The sequence below is a fragment of the Protomyctophum parallelum genome (assembly GCF_964188405.1).
Source record: "Protomyctophum parallelum genome assembly, chromosome: 9".
Classification (NCBI taxonomy): domain Eukaryota; kingdom Metazoa; phylum Chordata; class Actinopteri; order Myctophiformes; family Myctophidae; genus Protomyctophum; species Protomyctophum parallelum.
The window spans coordinates 47,728,116-47,750,811 of NC_139706.1; the positions used below are offsets into that span (position 1 = coordinate 47,728,116).

Genomic DNA, 22,696 nt, shown 5'->3' on the forward strand with positions numbered 1-22,696 from the left:
CTGGAAAAAAAACAAAAAAAAACACATATTATTGCTTATAGCTGCTTTAATCCAACCAATGCATTGGAGGGAGAATTTTGTTTTTTTTAACAAATTAGTAACCATTTAGTAATTTCTAGGTTATATTGATTGGACATAACAGCAACAGAGTTCAGTCAAACACGGATTCCAAAAGGGAGAACACAAAAAATAAGTCCTTATGGTCTTGTTTCCAATCAGGCTCAATGCAATCAATTCATAGACATGACATGAAGAATAACAAAAATCACACTTGTGTGAAGTGAGGGGTGCTCTTATCATTATACATCACATTCCATGCTCAGCCAATCAAATCATCACAAATATCATTCAGGTCTTTTTAGCCTCAATATGTACATCAGTCAATCAAATCATCGCTATGGGAAGATGATCAGCCAATCAAATCATCGTGTTTGTGTTCACACAAAGACAAAGCTGGCCATCAATATCATCAATAACAACATCAAAATATATCATTACAGGAAAGAAATCACTAATTATGTACAAAAACACTATATGTAAAGAGTGGGGAACACGTTAGGAGGGGGGGGGGTCACCTGTTTAATTCTTTCTTGTGTCCGTATATATACCTACCCCGAGGTAAACAGTGTGTGCTTGTGCCAATGATACCAACGTGTGTGTGGGGGGCGGGACAACTCCGTCGTTTAACTCATATACTGCCGCCTGCTGGACGCACATCCAACCTCAGACTGCCGAGGCGATTTAGAGGGTGCACACACAGTACAGATATCCTGTTGTGTGCGTCCATCATAATGCTAAATAAAGAGCGTCAATGCTAGCGAGCTAAACTATATCCATCCTTGCTCTAGAAAACGTTTTATCCAAACCACGGAGAGCTCCGTAGATTTCGAGTTATTCAGCTTTTTAGTCAGCCTGTATAATGGGATGCGGACGGGGCACGGTTGCGCAACCCGGTCTAGGATAGCTAAAGAAGGAAAGGCCAAGCCAAAATAACAAAAAAAAATAGAAATCAGCGATCCGGTTTGATATCAATAATAAAGCTTATCAGACGGAGCATTCCGCCAGAAGCGGAAGCTAGTTAGATTCCTTATGGCGGAGCGTTACGTCACAAGCAGTACTTCTGTTGAAGTGAACGCGTATGGTGGCACTGGGAACTGGGGGTTGTAATAACAGTTAGCCGCAATAAAGGAGAAGTGATCATTTCCTCTCCATTGGGCCTGCTGAAAGGTGGACCTTTTTTTTGGCCTGTTTTAAAAGATGTAAGTGATTTTACATTGGAATGGTTTTTCTCCTGTGTGGACACGCTGGTGTGTTTTCAGAGAAGATGATGCGGTAAAGCTCTTGTCACAATGTTTACATTGGAAAGGTTTTTCTCCTGTGTGGACAAGCTGGTGTGTCTTCAGGGTACCTGACTGACTCAAACTCTTGTCACAATATTTACATTGGAAAGGTTTTTCTCATGTCTGGACAGGAAGGTGTGTCTTCAGTTGACCTAACCGACTGAAACTCTTGTTAGGTTTTTCTCCTGTGTGGATACGCTGGTGTGTTTTCAGAGAAGATGATGCGGTATAGCTCTTGTCACAATGTTTACATTGGAATGGTTTACATTGGGATGGTTTTTCTCCAGTGTGGATACGCTGGTGTGACTTCAGTGTACCTGACTGTCTGAAACTCTTAACACAATGTTTACATTGATAAGGTTTTTCAGCTGTGTGGACACGAAGGTGTTTCTTCAGGTTACCTGAAATATTGAAACTCTTGTCACAATGTTTACATTGGAATGGTTTTTCTCCAGTGTGGACAAGTAGGTGTGTCTTCAGGGTACCTGACTCACTGAAACTCTTGTCACAATGTTTACATTGGAATGGTTTTTCTCCTGTGTGGACACGAAGGTGTATCTTCAGTTTATATGACTGTCTGAAACTCTTGTCACAATGTTGACATTTTAATGTTTTTTCTCCTGTGTGGACATACTCGTGTGACTTCAGTGTACTTGACTCTCTGAAACTCTGGTCACAATGTTTACATTGGAATGGCTTTTCTCCTGTGTGGACACAAAGGTGTTTCTTCAGGTTACCTGAATTATGGAAACTCTTGTCACAATGTTTACATTGGAATGTTTTTTCTCCAGTGTGGACATGTAGGTGTCTCTTCAGGTTACCTGACTCACTGAAACTCTTGTCACAATGTTTACATTGGAATGGTTTTTCTCCTGTGTGGACACAAAGGTGTATCTTCAGTTTATATGACTGTCTGAAACTCTTGTCACAATGTTCACATTTTAATGGTTTTTCTCCTGTGTGGACAAGAAGGTGTGTCTTCAGGGAACCTGACTGTTTGAAACTCTTGTCACAATGTTTACATTGATAAGGTTTTTCTCCAGTGTGGACACGAAGGTGTTTCTTCAGGTTACCTGAAATATTGAAACTCTTGTCACAATGTTTACACTGGAATGGCTTTTCTCCAGTGTGGACAAGTAGGTGTGTCTTCAGGGAACCTGACTCACTGAAACTCTTGTCACAATGTTTACATTGGAATGGTTTTTCTCCTGTGTGGACACGAAGGTGTCTCTTGAGTTTATATGACTGTCTGAAACTCTTGTCACAATGTTCACATTTTAATGCTTTTTCTCCAGTGTAGATACACTGGTGTGTCTTCAGTTTATATGACTGTCTGAAACTCTTGTCACAATGTTTACATTGATAAGGTTTTTCTCCAGTGTGGACACGAAGGTGTTTCTTCAGGTTACCTGAAATATTGAAACTCTTGTCACAATGTTTACATTGGCATGGTTTTTCTCCAGTGTGGACAAGTAGGTGTGTCTTCAGGGAACCTGACTCACTGAAACTCTTGTCACAATGTTTACATTGGAATGGTTTTTCTCCTGTGTGGACACGCTGGTGTGTTTTCAGAGAAGATGATTTGGTATAGCTCTTGTCACAATGTTTACATTGGAATGGTTTTTCTCCTGTGTGGATAAGCTGGTGTGTCTTCAGTTGACCTGACTGTCTAAAACTCTTGTCACAATGTTTACATTGGAATGGTTTTTCTCCTGTGTGGACACGCTGGTGTGTCTTCAGTTGACCTGACTGTCTAAAACTCTTGTCACAATGTTTACATTGGAATGGTTTTTCTCCTGTGTGGATACGCTGGTGTCTATTCAGTTGACCTGACTCTCTAAAACTCTTGTCACAATGTTTACATTGGAATGGTTTTTCTCCTGGGTGGACACGCTGGTGTGACTTCAGTTGATCTATCGACCTGAAACATTTGTCACAATGTTTACATTGGAATGGTTTTTCTCCTGTGTGGACACGAAGGTGTGCCTTCAGGGAACCTGACACTCTGTAACTCTTGTCACAATGTGTACATTGGAATGGATTTTTTCCAGTGTGGACATGCTGGTGTGACTTCAGTTGATCTATCGACCTGAAACATTTGTCACAATGTTTACATTGGAATGGTTTTTCTCCTGTGTGGACACGAAGGTGTGCCTTCAGGGAACCTGACACTCTGTAACTCTTGTCACAATGTGTACATTGGAATGGTTTTTCTCCAGTGTGGACACGGAGGTGTGTCTTCAGGTGACATGACTGTCTGTAACTCTTGTCACAATGTTTACATTGATAAGGTTTTTCTCCAGTGTGGACACGGAGGTGTGTCTTCAGTTGACATAACTGACTGAAACTCTTGTCACAATGTTTACATTGATAGGGTTTTTCTCCTGTGTGGACATGCTGGTGTGCCTTCAGGGAACCTGGCTGACTAAAACGCTTGTCACAATGTTTACATTGATAAGGTTTTTCTCCAGTGTGGACATCATGCTGGTGTATCTTCAGAGAAGATGATGAGGTACAACTCCTGTTACAATGTTTACATTGATAATGTTTTTCTCCAGTGTGGACACAGAAGTGTGTCTTCAGAGAGGATGATGAGGCAAAGCTCTTGTCACAATGTTTACATTGGAAAGGTTTTTCTCTCGTGTGCACACTCTGGTGCTTCTTCAGGGAACCCGAGTAACTGAAACGCTTGTCATGCCATTCGTCATCATCGTCTTCACTTGTCTCCTCCCAATCATCACTGTCTTCAGTGACTTCAGTGTCAGATTCAAGTTCAACTTCAACTTCAGAGCAGAGGGAAGATATATCTTCTTCATCATCATTTTCATCGTCACCTTTCACTGCTAGTAATGTCAACGTTGACCCAACAGGTTCCTCTGGTCTTTGAAGTAGTTCCTCCTGTTCTTCTTTAAGTTCCTCCTGTTCATCTTTAATGTGTGGAGGCTCTGGTTCCTCCTGGAGCAGACTGGGGCTCCTCTCCTGTTTAGAAGAAACCTCCTCTTTACACACAACCATGTGCAGGATGTCTAGGAGCAGAAACATAACATGATGGTCAACACTGGATTCCTAAAATGTAAATCTATTGTTCTTCCATGTTCCATGTACAAAATAAGAGCTATTACCTACCAAGACAAGATTGACTAAACCGTTATTAACTACAGGTTACTACAGTTCTGAAAGGCACAAGCTGATGACATGTCGTTTACATATATTAGGAACAGTAAAGGCCCTAGTATGCTTCCTTGTGGAACGCCACAGCTCACTGGGAGGGGGAGGGGGGACAGTGTTCCGTTCACCTCCACCATCTGTTCTCTCCCCTCCAGCTCACTTATGTGCTATCAAAACCAATAGCTTTTAGCTTGTTAACCAGTATGGAGTGGTTCACGGCAGGGGCGTCTGGGAGAAATGCGAGGCCCTGTGCGAGATGTCGGGGAACAATGTGCGCGCGCGGCGCACATTAATTAATGAATTAATATTTACTTTTGAACTTCACTTTCCTACAAATATCATGCCAGGTTCTCATCTCCAATGAGTAAGAAACTGACATGCACTGCCTAATTTAGCAGCTTAACAGTGTGAATGCAGAGATTGTGGTCCTCCACATGATGTTATTTTATTTGTTGTAAGGAAGCTATAGTTAACATGACATGAGTCATGTCAAGCAAGCTGTCACAGGAGGGGTCTCTGGGGCTGACACTGTCTGATGATCTATATGAGCAATTTAACTTGTCTATTACTCTACAACGAATACCAATGGAACACAAACCCTGATCATAAACTGATATAAAAAACTGATATAAAACCACCCAAACAGTCTGCCCTGCAGTGCAGCTCAAATTACTGGTTATAAAAGTAAAATGAACAGCTGCTTGTGTTGCTGTTATTTGTTATAAATATTATCACATTTGCTTGATTGCCTGCAGACAGTTTGTGATCGATCAAAATTCAATTTGAAAATTGTGAAATCATGACACTGGACTGACAGAGAGACTGATAGAGAGAGTGAGAGAGAGAGAAAGAGAGAGAGAGAGAGAGAGAGAGAGAGAGAGAGAGAGAGAGAGAGAGAGGTCGTCGTCCATGCCTGACAAAGTATTTGAAATAAAACCTTTTTTTTGTCCACACACAGTCCTACATGACATGACAGCATACCTTTTCACTTCACTCGCGTCACTTTGTTTGTGAGCGGAGCCGTTGTGCACTCAATTAGCCTACATGTGTTCAACTTGTTTTTGTTTAGTTTCCATTGTGTGTATAATTCGACTGCATGCGTTGCGCGGTGGTGCGGCCGATCTACAAGCGCACAACGCGTCGCGCTTCAACGCATTGCGAGCTTGTAGATCTGCTCTAATTCTGCAGTGCAAGCCAGCATGGCACAGCGCAGCGCAGAGGGGGACAACAGGGGGGCCCACGACGGGACAGCCGGGTGTCGCTTAACGGTAGGATGAAGAAGTGACGGCGGTTGGAAGGAGGAGGCGACGCGCGACCGTCGGAGGCCCCCCAACCGACCGCAGCTTAAATGTGAAAAATCAACTGCGACGGAACGGGCTGCGAACTGCGATGCAGGGAGAACGTAACTGCCTATATTTTAGCTCTGACTCTGAGATGGAAAGTGTTTTTAAAAAAAAAAACGCTGCCTAGCGCGAGGCCTTGCATGCGCGAGGCCTAGTGCGGTGGCACCATTCGATCTACCCTAAAAGCAGCCCTGGTTCACGGTGTCAAAAGCCTTTTGTATGACCATGTCACCATTGCCAGCATCCACCTCGTGTTTGATGTGGTCGCTCAAATAGAGGAGGCATTTGTCAGTGGAGTGGGATGTTCTGAAACCGGATTGGAACTCGTACATTAATTTATTAGTGGCAAGATACTTTTCAACCTGTTCATAGACTATTCTTTCCATCACTTTCGAGATGGCACTTAGAATAGAAATAGGGCGGTACGTAGTTGCCGGGTTCTAATTTACTCCCTTTTTTGTACAAGGGGGTTACTTTGGTCTTAATGTGTTAAAGAAAGGCATGAAACTTACTGAGGTGTGGGTGGTCTTCAGCTTCCTGTTTAATAAAAACATCTTCAGCTTCCTGTTTAATAGAAACAACTTCAGCTTCCTGTTTAATAGAAACGTCTTCAGCTTCCTGTTCAATAGAAACGTCTTCAGCTTCCTGTTTAATAGAAACATCTTCAGCTTCCTGTTTAATAGAAACAACTTCAGCTTCCTGTTTAATAGAAACGTCTTCAGCTTCCTGTTCAATAGAAACGTCTTCAGCTTCCTGTTTAATAGAAACATATTCAGCTTCCTGTTTAATAGAAACATCTTCAGCTTCATGTTTAATAGAAACTTCTTCAGCTTCCTGTTTAATAGAAACATATTCAGCTTCCTGTTTAATAGAAACGTCTTCAGCTTCCTGTTTAATAGAAACATCTTCAGCTTCCTGTTTAATAGAAACTTCTTCAGCTTCCTGTTTAATAGAAACGTCCATGGTTGAGTCTGGAGAGTTCATCTTCACCTGGGAGTGATGCATCATGGGTATTGCAGTTCTTACGAGTCTGGAGAGTTCATCTTCACCTGTAGTCTGGACTCCGGTCTGAAATCAAGTGAATAAGGAAGGACTTTAATAACTGGAGACCTATAGTCCGGCAGCCGGGGGTGTGGAGTGGGATATTTGTTATATATAGTTTTTTTCTTATTGGCCTAAAATATTGCCTATATACTTAAATTAATATAATGAATCCACTTGCTGACCGGCTGTCGGAATTGAGCAACTTATTTGTGACTCTTTTTGACACAGAGACAGTCATGGTGGCAAGACTAACTGTTCAGAGTTTGAGAAAACCTTTTATTTCTTTATTTTATCCAAAATGACTCTTCACATACTAGACTCTAGAATGAAAGTAGGCCTGCTTAAAACATGTTGTGTAGTAACTACAACTGCAGATAATTTGCAGATGTAAATGTTTGCTTAGACAGGTAATGTCTTCACTTCAATTGTTCTACTTTCAAATGTTTTATTCTCTTTTCAAATTCAATTGTTCTACTTTCAAATGTTTTTTTTTCTCTCTATCTGAGAGAGAGGCTAATTATAGCAGTGACTGAGAAAACAGACTGAAAAACAATGCTGTATGAGTGAATGCGTGTGAGCGCGGGTCCGCAACTGGTTCTGGCCCACATCAAGTGACCTTTTTGAACCTCAAAGACTCCCAGAACCCACCTCACCCCTACCCATTTTCATAGCCTGCCGCTGGAATGGCTTAGGTAGGTACTATATTTCCACACTCACTTCAGAGGGCCACTATATTTCCACACTCACTCCAGAGGGCCACTATATTTCCACACTCACTCCAGAGGGCCACTATATTTCCACACTCACTCCAGAGGGCCACTATATTTCCAAACTCACTCCAGACGGCCACTATATTTCCACACTCACTCCAGAGGGCCACTATAGTTCCACACTCACTCCAGAGGGCCACTATATTTCCACACTCACCCCAGAGGGCCACTATATTTCCACACTCACCCCAGAGGGCCACTATATTTCCACACTCACTCCAGAGGGCCACTATATTTCCACACTCACTCCAGAGGGCCACTGTGTTTCCACACTCACCCCAGAGGGCCACTATATTTCCACACTCACTCCAGAGGGCCACTATATTTCCACACTCACTCCAGATGGCCACTATATTTCCACACTCACCCCAGAGGGCCACTATATTCCCACACTCATTCCAGAGGGCCACTATATTTCCACACTCACCCCAGAGGGCCACTATATTTCCACACTCACCCCAGAGGGCCACTATATTTCCACACTCACTCCAGAGGGCTACTATATTTCCACACTCACTCCAGAGGGCCACTATATTTCCACACTCACTCCAGAGGGCCACTATATTCCTTACTCACTCCAGAGGGCCACTATATTTCCACACTCACTCCAGACGGCCACTATATTTCCACACTCACTCCAGATGGCCACTATATTTCCACACTCACTCCAGACGGCCACTATATTTCCACACTCACTCCAGAGGGCCACTATATTCCTTACTCACTCCAGAGGGCCACTATATTTCCACACTCACTCCAGACGGCCACTATATTTCCACACTCACTCCAGAGGGCCACTATATTTCCACACTCACTCCAGAGGGCCACAATATTGCCACACTCACTCCAGAGGGCCACTATAGTTCCACACTCACTCCAGAGGGCCACTATAGTTCCACACTCACTCCAGAGGGCCACTATATTTCCACACTCACCCCAGAGGGCCACTATATTTCCACACTCACTCCAGATGGCCACTATATTTCCACACTCACTCCAGATGGCCAGTAACCATATTACTGTTGTAGCAAAAATAGCCGATCTACAAGCTAGAAACTGAGCTTTTAGATCAGCTATTTCTGCTATTATTGGAATTGAAATCCTGAGCTATATACAGCTTTTGTCGCCGAATCAATACGGCGGCATGTTTTTCCAACGTCGTTTTTCCCATATTGTGGCGCATGTAGCGCACAATGTTTTGGAAGTGGTATTGGTCAAATAATGTATCCCTTAAGTTCTAACCACCTTATTGCACTTTGCAGTAGCAGAGTAGCAGGCTAGCAGCCGAGCGATAATCATACGGAGGCGTTGGTTGGGCGTGAAACTTAAAGGAGGGTCAGACGCGACTGCAAACCTTTGACAGCACAGTCAAGAAAAGATGAGATAATACAGAAACATATAGCATAGCATAGACGATCGTCAAACGTGATTTTATGAGTCCAATCGCCGATTATTTTGCTTAGGCGATTTTTCGGGACAATTTTATTCTTTTGCTAAATATTAGCCCAATTAACCTGTACAGCGAATTAATGTAAGTGTGAGCAAAATGTGAATCAATTTGGGCCAGCAAAGTAACAGCGGCTGGGTGTAAATCCCCTCCTCCCGTTATAATGGTATGCTCCCAGAGTCCCTGCAGCATCAACTCACTCACAGCCAGAGTAAAGGCTGGGAGCCTGGGTCCGAGGGAGGCTACTGTACTGTGGCCACGGACGCTTTATAGGTAGTGCGAAAGAGGAAGCGTTTTTTATTTTTGGAGAAAAAAAAGAAATAATATATGTACATGTAAATGAAGTCCACAATCTTAACACCAGAGGGAGTTCAACAAACCACATGCAATCCAGATTCGGCTCAAACAAGCGATTTAATTAATTTAGCTCCTATGCCATTAAAATGTGGAATGCCACATTTTAATAAAGTCAAAGTCACGCCCCTATTTCAATTAATGTTTTTCTTTTTCTTTTTTACTATATTTAACTGTATAAATATGATGATTTCCTTTTTTCCCCTTATTCTTTGTCTTTAAATGTTCTGATTAATTGAAAATGGAGGACCCTGATGTAAACGAGTCAGTGCTTTTCATAGTTTCGTCCTCAAATAAGCAGTTTTTGTATTATTGACCTGTGCATTAGTTTGAAATGTACCCATTCTACATACTGTGAATACAATGTCGAATCAATCAATCTACCCCCCCCCCCCCCCTGCCATCTCTCTCTCTCTCTCTCTCTCTCTCTCTCTCCTACATTAGTTGCTCAGTTGATGAAAACTCCACACGCTCGCTCCCTCTCTCTCTCTCTCTCTCCCTCTCTCTCTCTCTCTCTCTATCTCTCTCTCTCTCGCCCTGCAGCATACAGATACAGATACAATACAAGACACTTCGGAGGAGCGAGTTCAAATATTATTAACTAAGAGTACTGCTTGTTTATAACAAACAAGTTACAATATAATGTATTACTGCAGTGCTGCTGCTAGTATTAACTACTGCTTGTTTAGGAAACACATACAAGTTACCAACGACGTAGAGTCTGTGGGGGCCACGGGGCCACAGCCCCCGCCCCCCATGAAGATTCCCATGCAGGGCCCCTTTAGGCCCCCATGAAGATTTTCGTGGACATTTTACATTTACATTACATATTTTCTGGGAATTCCGAACATTTTGGACCTCTCCGCCGGCAATCTGAGAATCCCATCGTCAAATATTCGGGAAAACAGCGCCTCCCCTGTTGTTCCTCAATTGTTGCGACACCGGGGCCGTCCAAGAGGTGTTAAAAAGTGCTAATCGGGTTTCTTTTGTAGTTGTTCTTGAGGCGTGACATAATAACACTGATCAAGAATTCACCAAAGAGACCTAACCCTACACAGACTAGTGAGACTACACACTGACTGGAGAAAAGACCCATATCGTCCAAAATAGGCTGATCAGTCGCTCTGTCGCTGTCTGTGTATAGGCTAATTCATTGGTAAAAGTATGCTAAATAACTCATTTTTAGACCATTTGGGAAATAAATGATGATCTCTCTCTCTCTCCGTATCTCTCTATATCTCCCTCTCCCTCCCTCTCTCTCCCTCCCTCCCTCCCTCCCTCCCTCTCTCTCTCTCTCCCTCTCTCTCTCTCTCTCTCTCTCTCTCTCTCTCTCTCTCTCTCTCCCTCTCTCCCTCCCTCCCTCTCTCCCTCTCTCCCCCTCTCTCCCTCTCTCTCTCTCTCTCTCTCTCTCTCTCTCATAATAATAATAATATAGTCCTGAAAGTCCTCACCTTGGCTTGGACATTGGACTATAGAAGCTGCTTTAAAAGTACCAGCGAAAACAACTTATATTTTTCCGCGCTGCGGCGGGGGGGGGGGGGGGGGGGGGGGGGGGGCTGCAGGGGGGTGCGGGGAGGCGGGGCTGCGGGGGCCTTGAGGATTGATCAAACTCTTCGGCTCTGCAAGTTACAATATTATTACTGCTGCTAGTATTAACAATAACTAGGCTACTGCTTGTTTAGGATACACACTTGTAACAAACAAGTTACAATAGTATTACTGCTGCTAGTATTAACTACTGCTTGTTTAGGATAGGCCTACATGTATTACAAACAAGCAGATATGAGAGAAAAACGACTCGTGAATCGTTCCATGTTAAAAAAAAGAGTCAATAATATAAACTATAAACGTAACGTAGTAAAAATTGGGTGAATCAGTTCATCTTACCTGCTGTGTTTCAGGGTTGAGCTGCTAAGACGACGACACTGTTTTCAAACGAAACCTTTTAGTTTTCTTTGTATATTAATAACAATTCACACCAAAGCTCATAGGGTTTTGCACATGCGCACATTGCGCAGTCTAGCACTGCTGCTGCTGGAAGCGTGCACGGTGCACATACCATAGACGGCCGTTAGGGGGAGCCATGGTACCGTGTAATACTAATACAGTGGAACAGCTATACTGTGATCTCATCTCATCAAAGTCTAACTTCACTAAATCATATTTTAAATATAAACTTATAATATAGAAACCATTTGATGGATCAAATCTAACAGTTCAAAATGTCTTCCACTCTTACACCCACACACATCACATAGGCCTGCACTTGTTTGTTTGTTTTCTACCAATTTACTTTTTCATACAGGCTACTGTCTGTGTATCCATTGTTGTATTATTTAATATGTATGATGCCACTTTGTTACTTTGTTAGATTTTTATGATTTATTTGTATGTTTGTAGTTAAATGAGGTGAGATTAACCTTATAAACCCCACAGGGTTTTCTAAATCTCACCTGCACAACAGCACAACCCTGCAAATATATTGTTGTTCCAAATGTGTTTTTAAATGTGTAAATAAAAATTGAAAAATACTATTCTTAATGTATCATAGGGATTGTATGATAGCAAATATATTATACAGATATTTCCTTTATTCTTACTCCAGCTAATCCAGCTCTTTAATTCACAAATAAATAAATGTGTAAATCTCACCTGCACCAGCAATATATTGTTGTCCCAAATGTGTTGTTTTTAAATGTTTAAATAAAAATTGAAAAATATTATTCTTAATGCATCATAGGAATTGTATGACAGCAAATACATTATACAGATATTTCCTTTATTCTTACTCCAGCTAATCCAGCTCTTTAACCCATTCTGAACGGGATCCCAGGACTTATTGTGCATGAAGAGGAAAACTGGCTCGATGGTAGTAGAGCTGCCAATACCATCTTTCAAATTAAATATCCTAGAGCTAAAAAAAAACTTTAATCAAACAAATATGATGTGAGGCATCCATCAATCCATCCATCTTCAACTGCTTATCCGTAGTCGGGTCGTCGGGGCAACAGCTCCACCAGAGTGTTCCAGAAAGGAAAATATATTCAGAGGGAAACGGCATCAGGATTAGGGTACAAAAAACTGTCCACTAAAATAATGGTGGCCTAAGCCATTACATAGACATTTATTTGCACCGAATGGCTGCCACTGCATAGACAATCGTCATCAGTCATGACATTAATGTGATGAGGTTTTGGGCACATTTGGGCAAGTGGCTATGGCTGCTTTTAGCCCAAGAAGTGTATTTTGTGCAAAACTCATGCTTGGAATGGATAAAAAAAAAAAAACCCTAGTTTGACATGTCACATGCTTCTTAAAGCAAAAGGAAAATTTGACATTTTTGCCAGCCATAGGATGTTAATGGTAGGGTCACAAGAAACCCCTATAAAAAAAGATTGCCCAATACTAACAGCCGGTCAGTGCAAGTGGATGAATGTATGTATGAATATAGACAATATTTTAGGCCAATAAAAAAAAGACTATATACCAAATTTCCTACTTTAAACAAAAGATCCTGTCGGCTGCCGGACTATAGGCTGCCATGTCACTGCTGTCTGAGACAAATAAAACGTACTGGGGAGAATGACAAGTGTGTTTTAACCAACAGCTGATGCTATATACACTTTTAGCACCGTGGGCAGTTCCGTTCGGTTCTGCATAGCAGGCAAGACAGCGGCGACTATATATAAGAGGCCGGATGGCATCCTCTTTGCATCAACAACAAGCACCGCAGCCACGGAGGAGGACGATGGAACACAGGTCACCGCGCAGAACACCTCGAGCAGAGTGCTCTCCATACAGGCTACGACACAGCAGCGCCGGACGGATTAAGGAACTCAATTTGAGCCGGGCGGCCGAGAGCTCAGACACGACGACAACGACAATCGTGTTCTCGGGAGAAATGATCAACGAGAAGGAAACGCTCCACGGTCTGAACGACCGCTTCGCCGGCTTCATCGAGAAGGTGCGTCACTTGGAGCGCCAGAATCAGCTGCTGGAGGGCGAGATCCGGGAGATGAAGGAGATGAGGAGGAGGAGGAGGAGCCCTTCTTCCCTGGAGGAGGAGCATGGCGCCGAGCTGGCCGAGCTGAGGAGGCTGCTGCGGGACGTCACGCAGCAGAAGCACCGCGTGGAGGCGGAGCACCGGAGCCTGGAGGAGGAACTGGCACGCCTGAGCGGCGGCTACGAGAGGGAGGCGCGCGGCAGGGCGGACGCCGAGGGCGGCGTGGCGGCGCTGAAGAGGGACATCGGCGACGCGCGCCAGGCTAAGGTCCAGCTGGACAGGAGAGCCCAGAGTCTCGTGGACGACGTGGACTCTCTGAAGAAGAGCCACGAGGCGGAGGTGTCGCGGATGGCTGCGCGGGTCCAGGAGGCTGCGGTGCGGCAGCAGGCGCTGCACCGTGACCACCAGGTCGACTTTGGCAAAGCGGACCTCACAGCGGCACTCCGGGACATCAGGGCACAGCTGGAAGGTCAGTGCTCGAGAACTGTAGCTACTTAAAAGTTCATTTTCATTTATTTTTAACATTCAGTGGATTTTCTGTGCTCTGGGGTTTTCTCTGTGTGTTCCGAAGCCTTTTGAGCTGCAATGAAAACAGGCAAAAATCCCTCAACAGTGTTCTGCTGGCAAATTGTTGTCATATGCGTTTTGTGGACTGTATACATCACAGTCCACAGGCAAAACAATTATTCATAAAACCCCAGACCACACAACATACTGAATGTTCAGATCTTGTGCGTGCAATTGAGCTCAGAAAACCTAAAAGAAAAAGAAAAAGTAAAATGTTGAGGTATTTCTACTTTACTAGAATATTCTTTTTTTTAACTAGTAACAAAAGTTTTCAAATGATTGTAGTGCAGTAAAAGTAAAAAGATTTCTTTCTCTGAGATGTAGGCTAGTGGAGTAGAATCTAAAATATTTGGGAATTGGAAATACTCTTATTATTGCAAAACACACTAACCACTTCAGCCCTATACTGTAGGCCTACAAAGTTGTACATATTGTGGCCATTTGAAAATAGCAGATCGCGATGCTACGCATTGTGAGCTTGTAGATCGGCCATTTTCAAAAGGTTTCTTATACATTCTTTACTTGTATTTGAACATTTAAACTTCTGCACAATGAGTACTTTCTACTTTTAACTTTTAAAGTACAAAATTCCGATGCCAATATAGCCTAGTACTTTTACTCAAGGGCCGTATACATTTTGAATTCCAGACTTTTACTTTGTTACTTGTTCTATATTGCATAGTATTGATACTTTTACTTATAGGCCAAAGTAAAACATTGGGAGTACGTTTCTCTCCACCACTGTTGATCAAGGTCACGCCACGTCGGACCTCCGGCAGGCGGACGAAGGTTTCCGAGCCCAGTTCGCCAGACTGACCCAAGCGGCCGAGAGCAAGCGGGAGGCGCTGAGGTCCGGCCAGCAGGAGGTCCAGGAGGTCAGGAGGAGCCTGCAGGCCCGGAGCACGGAGCTGGACTGTAACAGAGGCACCAGGGACGCTCTGGAGAGGCAACTCGGAGAGGTCCAGGACCGCCACAATGACGACATTCTTCAATATCAGGTATAATAATAAGAGAATATATGCTTTTGAAGTCCGATAATACACACAAAAATGTGTTATGAACGGGGCCTGCCGATCCTTAAGGCCGCCCCTGCTTTCAGTGGTACAATTTGAGTCAACTGTAGCCTATATAATATATAGCCACATAGCCTATGGGGTTGCGGGGAGCTTGGCTTGTTTTCCCCCCTAAAGGAAACTATTGCACCTGTCCCATTTGACAATGTAACCTATAGTAAAGAAATAACGTTAATGGGTCGCACAGACCATAGCCTCGGAAACCCAGACGTTTTTATTTCCAGGGAGAGAAAAAAAGTCTGGGTCCGAGTCCACTTCATTACGGCATAGAGTAGCGCAAACGTCGATCACTCTCTGCTGATTTCTGATCGCCTGCACCTTTGTTAAATTGACGCACACACGCACACCCGTACACACACACACACACACACACACACACACACACACACACACATGTACACACACACACTCCTCTCTGTCTCTGTCGCTCTAATTAATTAGTCTCATGTCCAGCAGCTGCGCACAGTTTCTCCCGGTGGATCCTGCCGGGAGCTGCCTATGCCATAGAAAGCATAGGTGAGTTCCAGGCTACACACACCAAAACTGCATTTTTGTTTTGTTTTATGAACAAAAAAAAACAAAAAAATGCAGTCTGGTGCATTCGACCCATTACAATTATTTTGTATATGATTTGAACGGGTAACGCACCACAAGTCAGAGAGCAGTGGTCACAGGAAAAGTCACAATGTAACCTAGTGTCATTAATCTTTATGAAACCAATAGCCTATACAGCTCACCATTGCTACAGTCTTGAGTGTTTACTGTTTACTACATGACATTCCTGTTGACCGACTTTAATATGCAGAAAAACATCAAATAAATAAAAATAGAATACATGGTGTCATGGGCTAACGACAACTGCACAAGTTTTCCTTGACTTCACTATCAGAATACTTATACAGTACAGTAACATGCACCTGCCAATTTATTTAGTAGAGAAAAAATAAATAGACATCCATTACACTATTCTTCTGAACGTCTTTATCGGTTTAACTTAATTATGCTGACAATTTGGTGAGAATATTAAAGGGCTTTAATAATAATAACTAACAAAAGAACAACTTTATTAGTGGGAAAAAACACTAAGAAGGGCTAAGCAATAAAATCAATAAAAACAGGGGAGAGCCATGTTGAAGCGGTGCAGGGTTTTGTGAGCAGTTTTGAAGATTCTTTGCTTTACAGTTTACACTCGTGTGTGCAAATTTTTATTGTTTAAAAACTGTATGGCCAATAACATTAAAGAAAGGGATCCCAGACGACAATATTAGTGGTTGTCTGTAGAGAGCATCAGCCAGGTAATGTCTGGTCAATTCTGGGTGCAATATTTGGTATGAGGATGAATGGGGTAATAATAATACTGTGTCTGTTATGTGCTCTGCTTATCAGGACACCATCAAAGAGCTGGAAAACGAACTAATAAGTGACAAGTTTGACATGTCAGCTCATCTGCGGGAATACCAGGACTTACTAAATGTCAAGATGGAGCTCGACGTGGAGATACTTTCATACAGGTAAAGCATTATTATTTTACATTACATTTTTCAGTATTCATTTATGATGTATTTTCTCTAACATTAAGGTTAATTTTGCAGTCAGTTTGTATTGGGGGTAGGGGGGGATCCGGGGAACCCCAGCCAAAAATGTTGTTCACAAAACAAACATAATTTATGTAATGTGGAGATAAAAGTTTTCTGCCCGACAGTTAATTTCAGATGTGATAATGATACAGTAACAGTACCTTACCAAACATCTGTTTAAATAAAATGCAGATGAATGAAAACATCCGTTACGTTTTGAGGAAAGTAAGGAAAGGCCGTTTCTGCCAGGCAGTAAAATAAACTAAGAAACTAAGGAAAGGCCGTTTCTGCCAGGCAGTAAAATAAACTAAGAAACTAAGGAAAGGCCGTTTCTGCCAGGCAGTAAAATAAACTAAGAAACTAAGGAAAGGCCGTTTCTGCCAGGCAGTAAAATAAACTAAGAAACTAAGGAAAGGCCGTTTCTGCCAGGCAGTAAAGTAAAAAGGCTGGAGTTGCCGTGTCAGAATGGACATCTGAGAATTGCGATAAGGAACTGAAAAAGAAAACTTGAGATAAAACATCTGAATTGCGAGAAAAAAGTACATTTTATGGGCTTTTGTAGGAAAGAATTCATAGTCATAGCTTGATCACTGAGGTTAAACACATTTGTGAAGCTCGTAGAACACCTATTATTTATCGTACGACAAAGTACTATAAGGGCTTGACCCTTAGAACACTATACGTAACTACCCGGAGTCCCCCAGTTCCCTCTACACTCTACAGCTAAATATCTTAGCCAAAAACAGCTGATCTACAATCTCACAACACGTAGCGTCGCGATGCGCTTGTGAGCTTGCAGATCTGCTATTTTCTCCAAATGTTAACCCCAAGATAATATGGACGCTGGCGTTCAAGTGGGTCAATAAAACAGTCTTCTCTTCCCCTCGCAGAAAACTCCTGGAAGGCGAGGAGACCCGCCTGTCCGCCATCTCGGGCGCCCCGGTCTCCTTGCCTTACATCTACCGACAGTCCCCTGTTCACACGCTGCCGTGCCTCGGCCGGTCGGGCGGCCCGGGCGGGAGGGCCGAGCCCCACGACAAGTTCGTGGAAGAGATCGTCACGGAGACCGCCAGGGAGATCGAGATGTCGGGGGAATCGCCGGACGCCGGACGAGCCGAGGAGGAGGCGCGTGACGATGAAGCCGAGAGAGAGAGCCAGGAGGAGGAGGCCGAGGTGGAGGATGAACACAGTCCAGACCGAGACACCGAGCAGGCGTCTGATGGCCAGCACAGCCAGGTAGAGTCAGCCGAACGCTCAGAGCAGGGAGACGATGAAGCGGTGGAAGAAGGGAGCGCCATGGACAAAGCTGAGGTGGAATGTCAGGCTGAGAGCACAGAGAACAATGATAGGCCTACAGCTGAGAGATCTCATAGCGATGAGGTCCGGTCTACCGAGGCCACTGGCGCGCTAGAGAATGAGCCACGTGACTCGGCAGCAAACGTAAACGTAAACGTAAACGGGCAGACGGGAAGCGATGCGGTGATGACGACACAGACGGTTCAAAAAGACGTGGCCGCTAAAGCGGCGGATTCAAAGATAGCGGAGTCAGAAGAGGTCAAGATGACAGAATCTGAGGTTGACAAAAAGGTCGGCGCTTTGAAAGACAACGTTGACACAGCACAAGCAAATATGCTTAAGGATGAGTCCAGTGCCAAATGTCCCACAGACTCCGGTAATGTTCAGGTGTCAAGCATTGTTGATAAACCACAGGGCGAGGCTCCCTCCTTGCCTACAGAAACAATGGAGAAAATCACTGACTTGACTGTAGCGCTGAGCGTGCCTCTGCCAAAGGACACAACGCTACAGCCAGAGAAGCAAAACAAAGAAACTCCAAGCGTGCTACCCAGGGGTGAGGAAAAGGATGATAGAAGTCAGAAGACAGAGTCAATGGTAGCATGCAATAAAGCAGATACAGTGAAGTCTCCCATTGGCCACGGAGTGGCAAAAATCATTGAGAAGGCTGCAGATGATGCTGATAAAGAAAAAGATAAAAGTGCATCTGTTAAATCTGAGCCCCCTAAACTAGAAGGTGAAAAGTCAGACAGTGGGGATAAAACTCATACAGTAGAACCCGTATTTCCAAAGGACAAGATAGCCGTTAGTACTGTGGAGAACAAAGACACAAAGCAGGGTTTGCCAGATAGCAGCAAAGCGCAGGAGCCATCAAGCGCTATAGACGATGCTTCTGATTTAAAGAAAGATAAACGTACAGCTGCTAAATCTGACATGACGGAGCCTCCTCAAGGAGATGGTGAAAAGCCAAACCCTGGTGATATTACCAAAACTGTGGATGCCACATCTCCAAAGGAAAAGATAGCTCCTACTGCAGAGACCAAAGACCCTCAAGAGGGGGCACCAGATAACAGCAAAACTCAGACGCCATCGACTGGTAAACTGGAGGATGAGAAGTCAGACAGTGAGGACAAAACCCATACAGTAGAACCCATATTTCCGAAGGAAAAGATAGTTGTTACTGAAGACAGCAAAGATAGCAGCCAAACTCAGGAGCAATCAAGCGCTATAGACGAGTCTTCTGATTTAGAAAAAGATAAACATACAGTTGCTAAATCTGACACGGCAGAGCCTCCTAAACTGAAGGGTGAAAAGTCAATCAGTGAGGATAAACCCCAAACTGTAGAACCCATATTTCCAAAGGAAAAGATAGCCGTTAGTACTGTGGAGAACAAAGACACAAAGCAGGGTGTGCCAGATAGCAGCAAAGCGCAGGAGCCATCAATCGCTATAGACGATGCTTCTGATTTAAAGAAAGATAAACGTACAGCTGCTAAATCTGACATGACGGAGCCTCCTAAAGGAGATGGTGAAAAGCCAAACCCTGGTGATAATACCCAAACTGTGGATGCCACATCTCCAAAGGAAAAGATAGCTCTTACTGCAGATAAAACTCAAACTGTCAAACTTCCAAAGGAAAAGATAGCCGTTACTGAAAAGAGCAAAGTCTCTCAACCAGATAGCAGCAAAACTCAGGAGCAATCAAGCGCTATAGACGAGTCTTCTGATTTAGAAGAAAATAAACATACAGTTGCTAAATCTGAGACGGCAGAGCCTCCTAAACTGGAGGGTAAAGTGTCAGTCAGTGAGGATAAACCCCAAACTGTAGAACCCATATTTCCGAAGGAAAAGATAGCCGTTACTGAAGACAGCAAAGATAGCAGCCAAACTCAGGAGCAATCAATCGCTATAGCCGAATCTTCTGATTTAGAAAAGGATAAACATACAGTTGCTAAATCTGACATGACAGAGCCTCCTAAACTGGATGGTAAAGTGTCAGTCAGTGAGGATAAACCCCAAACTGTAGAACCCATATTTCCAAAAGAAAAGATAGCCGTTAGTACTGTGGAGAACAAAGACACAAAGCAGGGTGTGCCAGATAGCAGCCAAACTCAGGAGCCATCAAACGCTATAGACGATGCTTCTGATTTAAAGAAAGATAAACGTACAGCTGCTAAATCTGACATGACGGAGCCTCCTCAAGGAGATGGTGAAAAGCCAAACCCTGGTGATAATACCCAAACTGTGGATGCCACATCTCCAAAGGAAAAGATAGCTCTTACTGCAGAGACCAAAGACCATCAAGAGGGGGCGCCAGATAACAGCAAAACTCAGAAGCCATCTAATGGTAAACTGGAGGATGAGAAGTCAGACAGTGAGGACAAAACCCATACAGTAGAACCCATATTTCCGAAGGAAAAGATAGTCGTTACTGAAGACAGCAAAGACAGCAGCCAAACTCAGGAGCAATCAAATGCTACAGATTCAGAGAAAGATAAACATACAGATACTAAATCTGAGACGGCAGAGCCTCCTAAACTGGAGGATGAAAAGTCAATCAGTGAGGATAAACCCCAAACTGTAGAACCTGTATTTCCAAAGGAAAAGATAGCCGTTAGTACTGTGGAGAACAAAGACACAAAGCAGGGTGTGCCAGATAACAGCAAAACTCAGGAGCCATCAAACGCTATAGACGATGCTTCTGATTTAAAGAAAGATAAACGTACAGCTGCTAAATCTGACATGACGGAGCCTCCTAAAGGAGATGGTGAAAAGCCAAACACTGGTGATAATACCCAAACTGTGGATGCCACATCTCCAAAGGAAAAGATAGCTCTTACTGCAGATAAAACTCAAACTGTCAAACTTCCAAAGGAAAAGATAGCAGTTACTGAAAAGAGCAAAGTCTCTCAACCAGATAGCAGCAAAACTCAGGAGCAATCAAGCGCTATAGACGAGTCTTCTGATTTAGAAGAAAATAAACATACAGTTGCTAAATCTGACATGACGGAGCCTCCTAAACTGGAGGGTGAAAAGTCAATCAGTCAGGATAAACCCCAAACTGTAGAACCCATATTTCCAAAGGAGAAGATAGCCGTTAGTACTGTGGAGAACAAAGACACAAAGCAGGGTGTGCCAGATAGCAGCAAAACTCAGGAGCCATCAATCGCTATAGACAAGTCTTCTGATTTAGAAAAAGATGAACATACAGTTGCTAAATCAGACACGGCAGAGGGTGAAGTTTCAAGCAGTGAGGATAAACCCCAAACTGTAGAACCCATATTTCCAAAGGAAAAGATTGCCGTTACTGAGGAGAACAAAGACGCAAAACAGCCCGATGGCAGCAAATCCCAGGAGCCGTGTAAAGTCCCAGAGAAAATAAACAATGCTAAAGAGAAAGAGGAGGAGAAGTTGAAGGATTCTGCAAAAAACAAAGATTCGGGGAAAACGACTGATCATATAACTGAACCCATAGAAATATCTGAAACTAAAACAACATCCCAGAAAGAGCCAGCAGGCACATCAACTGTGAGTGTGACAGTGAAGACAGTTGACAGCCTGATGTCAGAGGCTGCGAAGCCCAAAACCCAGAATGGCTTTGCTAACGGGATTGGAGGGATTAAAGCTGAGAATAATGAGCCAATAAAAGCAGTACCACAACTTGGCGAGGCAGCCAAAGAGAAGACCAACACTTCCATTTAGACTGACTATGTGTGACAGCATGGCTGGCTATCACTTGCCCAAAATGTGTATCGCCACAGCTTGGCCATAGAAGAAAAAAAAAAGAAACATGAAATTGTGCATCATATTTCTTGTTGATGCTGAACTGATACTGAATGCAACCTGATTGACAAGCTGATTTTTGCAATATCTATTTTTCTACATTGCATGTATTTGTATTTGTATTGCATTTGTGTATTAGTTGTGTTTTTGAGGGGCACTATAGCACCTCCAACAATATATTGACTTTCAGAAATGCCATCATATTGCAGAAATGTCTATGGACATACAGTTGCTAAATCTGACACAGCAGAGCCTCCTAAACTGGAGGGTAAAGTGTCAGTCAGTGAGGATAAACCCCAAACTGTAGAACCCATATTTCCAAAGGAAAAGATAGCCGTTAGTACTGTGGAGAACAAAGACACAAAGCAGGGTGTGCCAGATAGCAGCAAAATGCAGGAGCCATCAAACGCTATAGACGATGCTTCTGATTTAGAGAAAGATAAACGTACAGCTGCTGAATCTGACGGCAGCCAAAGAGAAGACCAACACTTCCATTTAGACTGACTATGTGTGACAGCATGGCTGGCTATCACTTGCCCAAAATGTGTATCGCCACAGCTTGGCCATAGAAGAAAAAAAAATGAAACATGAAATTGTGCATCATATTTCTTGTTGATGCTGAACTGATACTGAATGCAACCTGATTGACAAGCTGAATTTTGCAATATCTATTTTTCTCTGCTCCACTTTATGAATGTGAATCCCGAATGTGCTAATAAATGCAATTTAAAAGACACCCATGAGTCTGCGTACTAAGTACATTGCATGTATTTGTATTTGTATTTGAATTGCATTTGTGTATTAGTTGTGTTCTTGAGGGGCACTATAGCACCTCCAACAATATATTGACTTTCAGAAATGCCATCATATTGCAGAAAAGTCTATGGACTTTTAATGAGGTTTGTTTAGAGCACCTCAAACAAACAAACAAACT

The 22,696-nt window shown here is 43.3% G+C and overlaps 1 protein-coding gene across 1 annotated transcript; it reads left to right on the top strand.

Annotated features, from left to right (window-relative positions):
* Positions 1–13,214: 13,214 nt before the first annotated feature.
* Positions 13,215–19,049, top strand: LOC310864610 (desmin-like; the record flags this gene model as incomplete). Its single annotated transcript, XM_083773298.1, has 5 exons — positions 13,215–13,938; positions 14,790–15,034; positions 16,496–16,620; positions 17,577–18,535; positions 18,994–19,049. The coding sequence occupies 5 exons, from the start codon at positions 13,215–13,217 to the stop codon at positions 19,047–19,049; spliced, it is 2,109 nt and encodes a 702-aa protein (XP_083629424.1).
* Between the last annotated feature and the right edge of the window lie 3,647 nt (positions 19,050–22,696).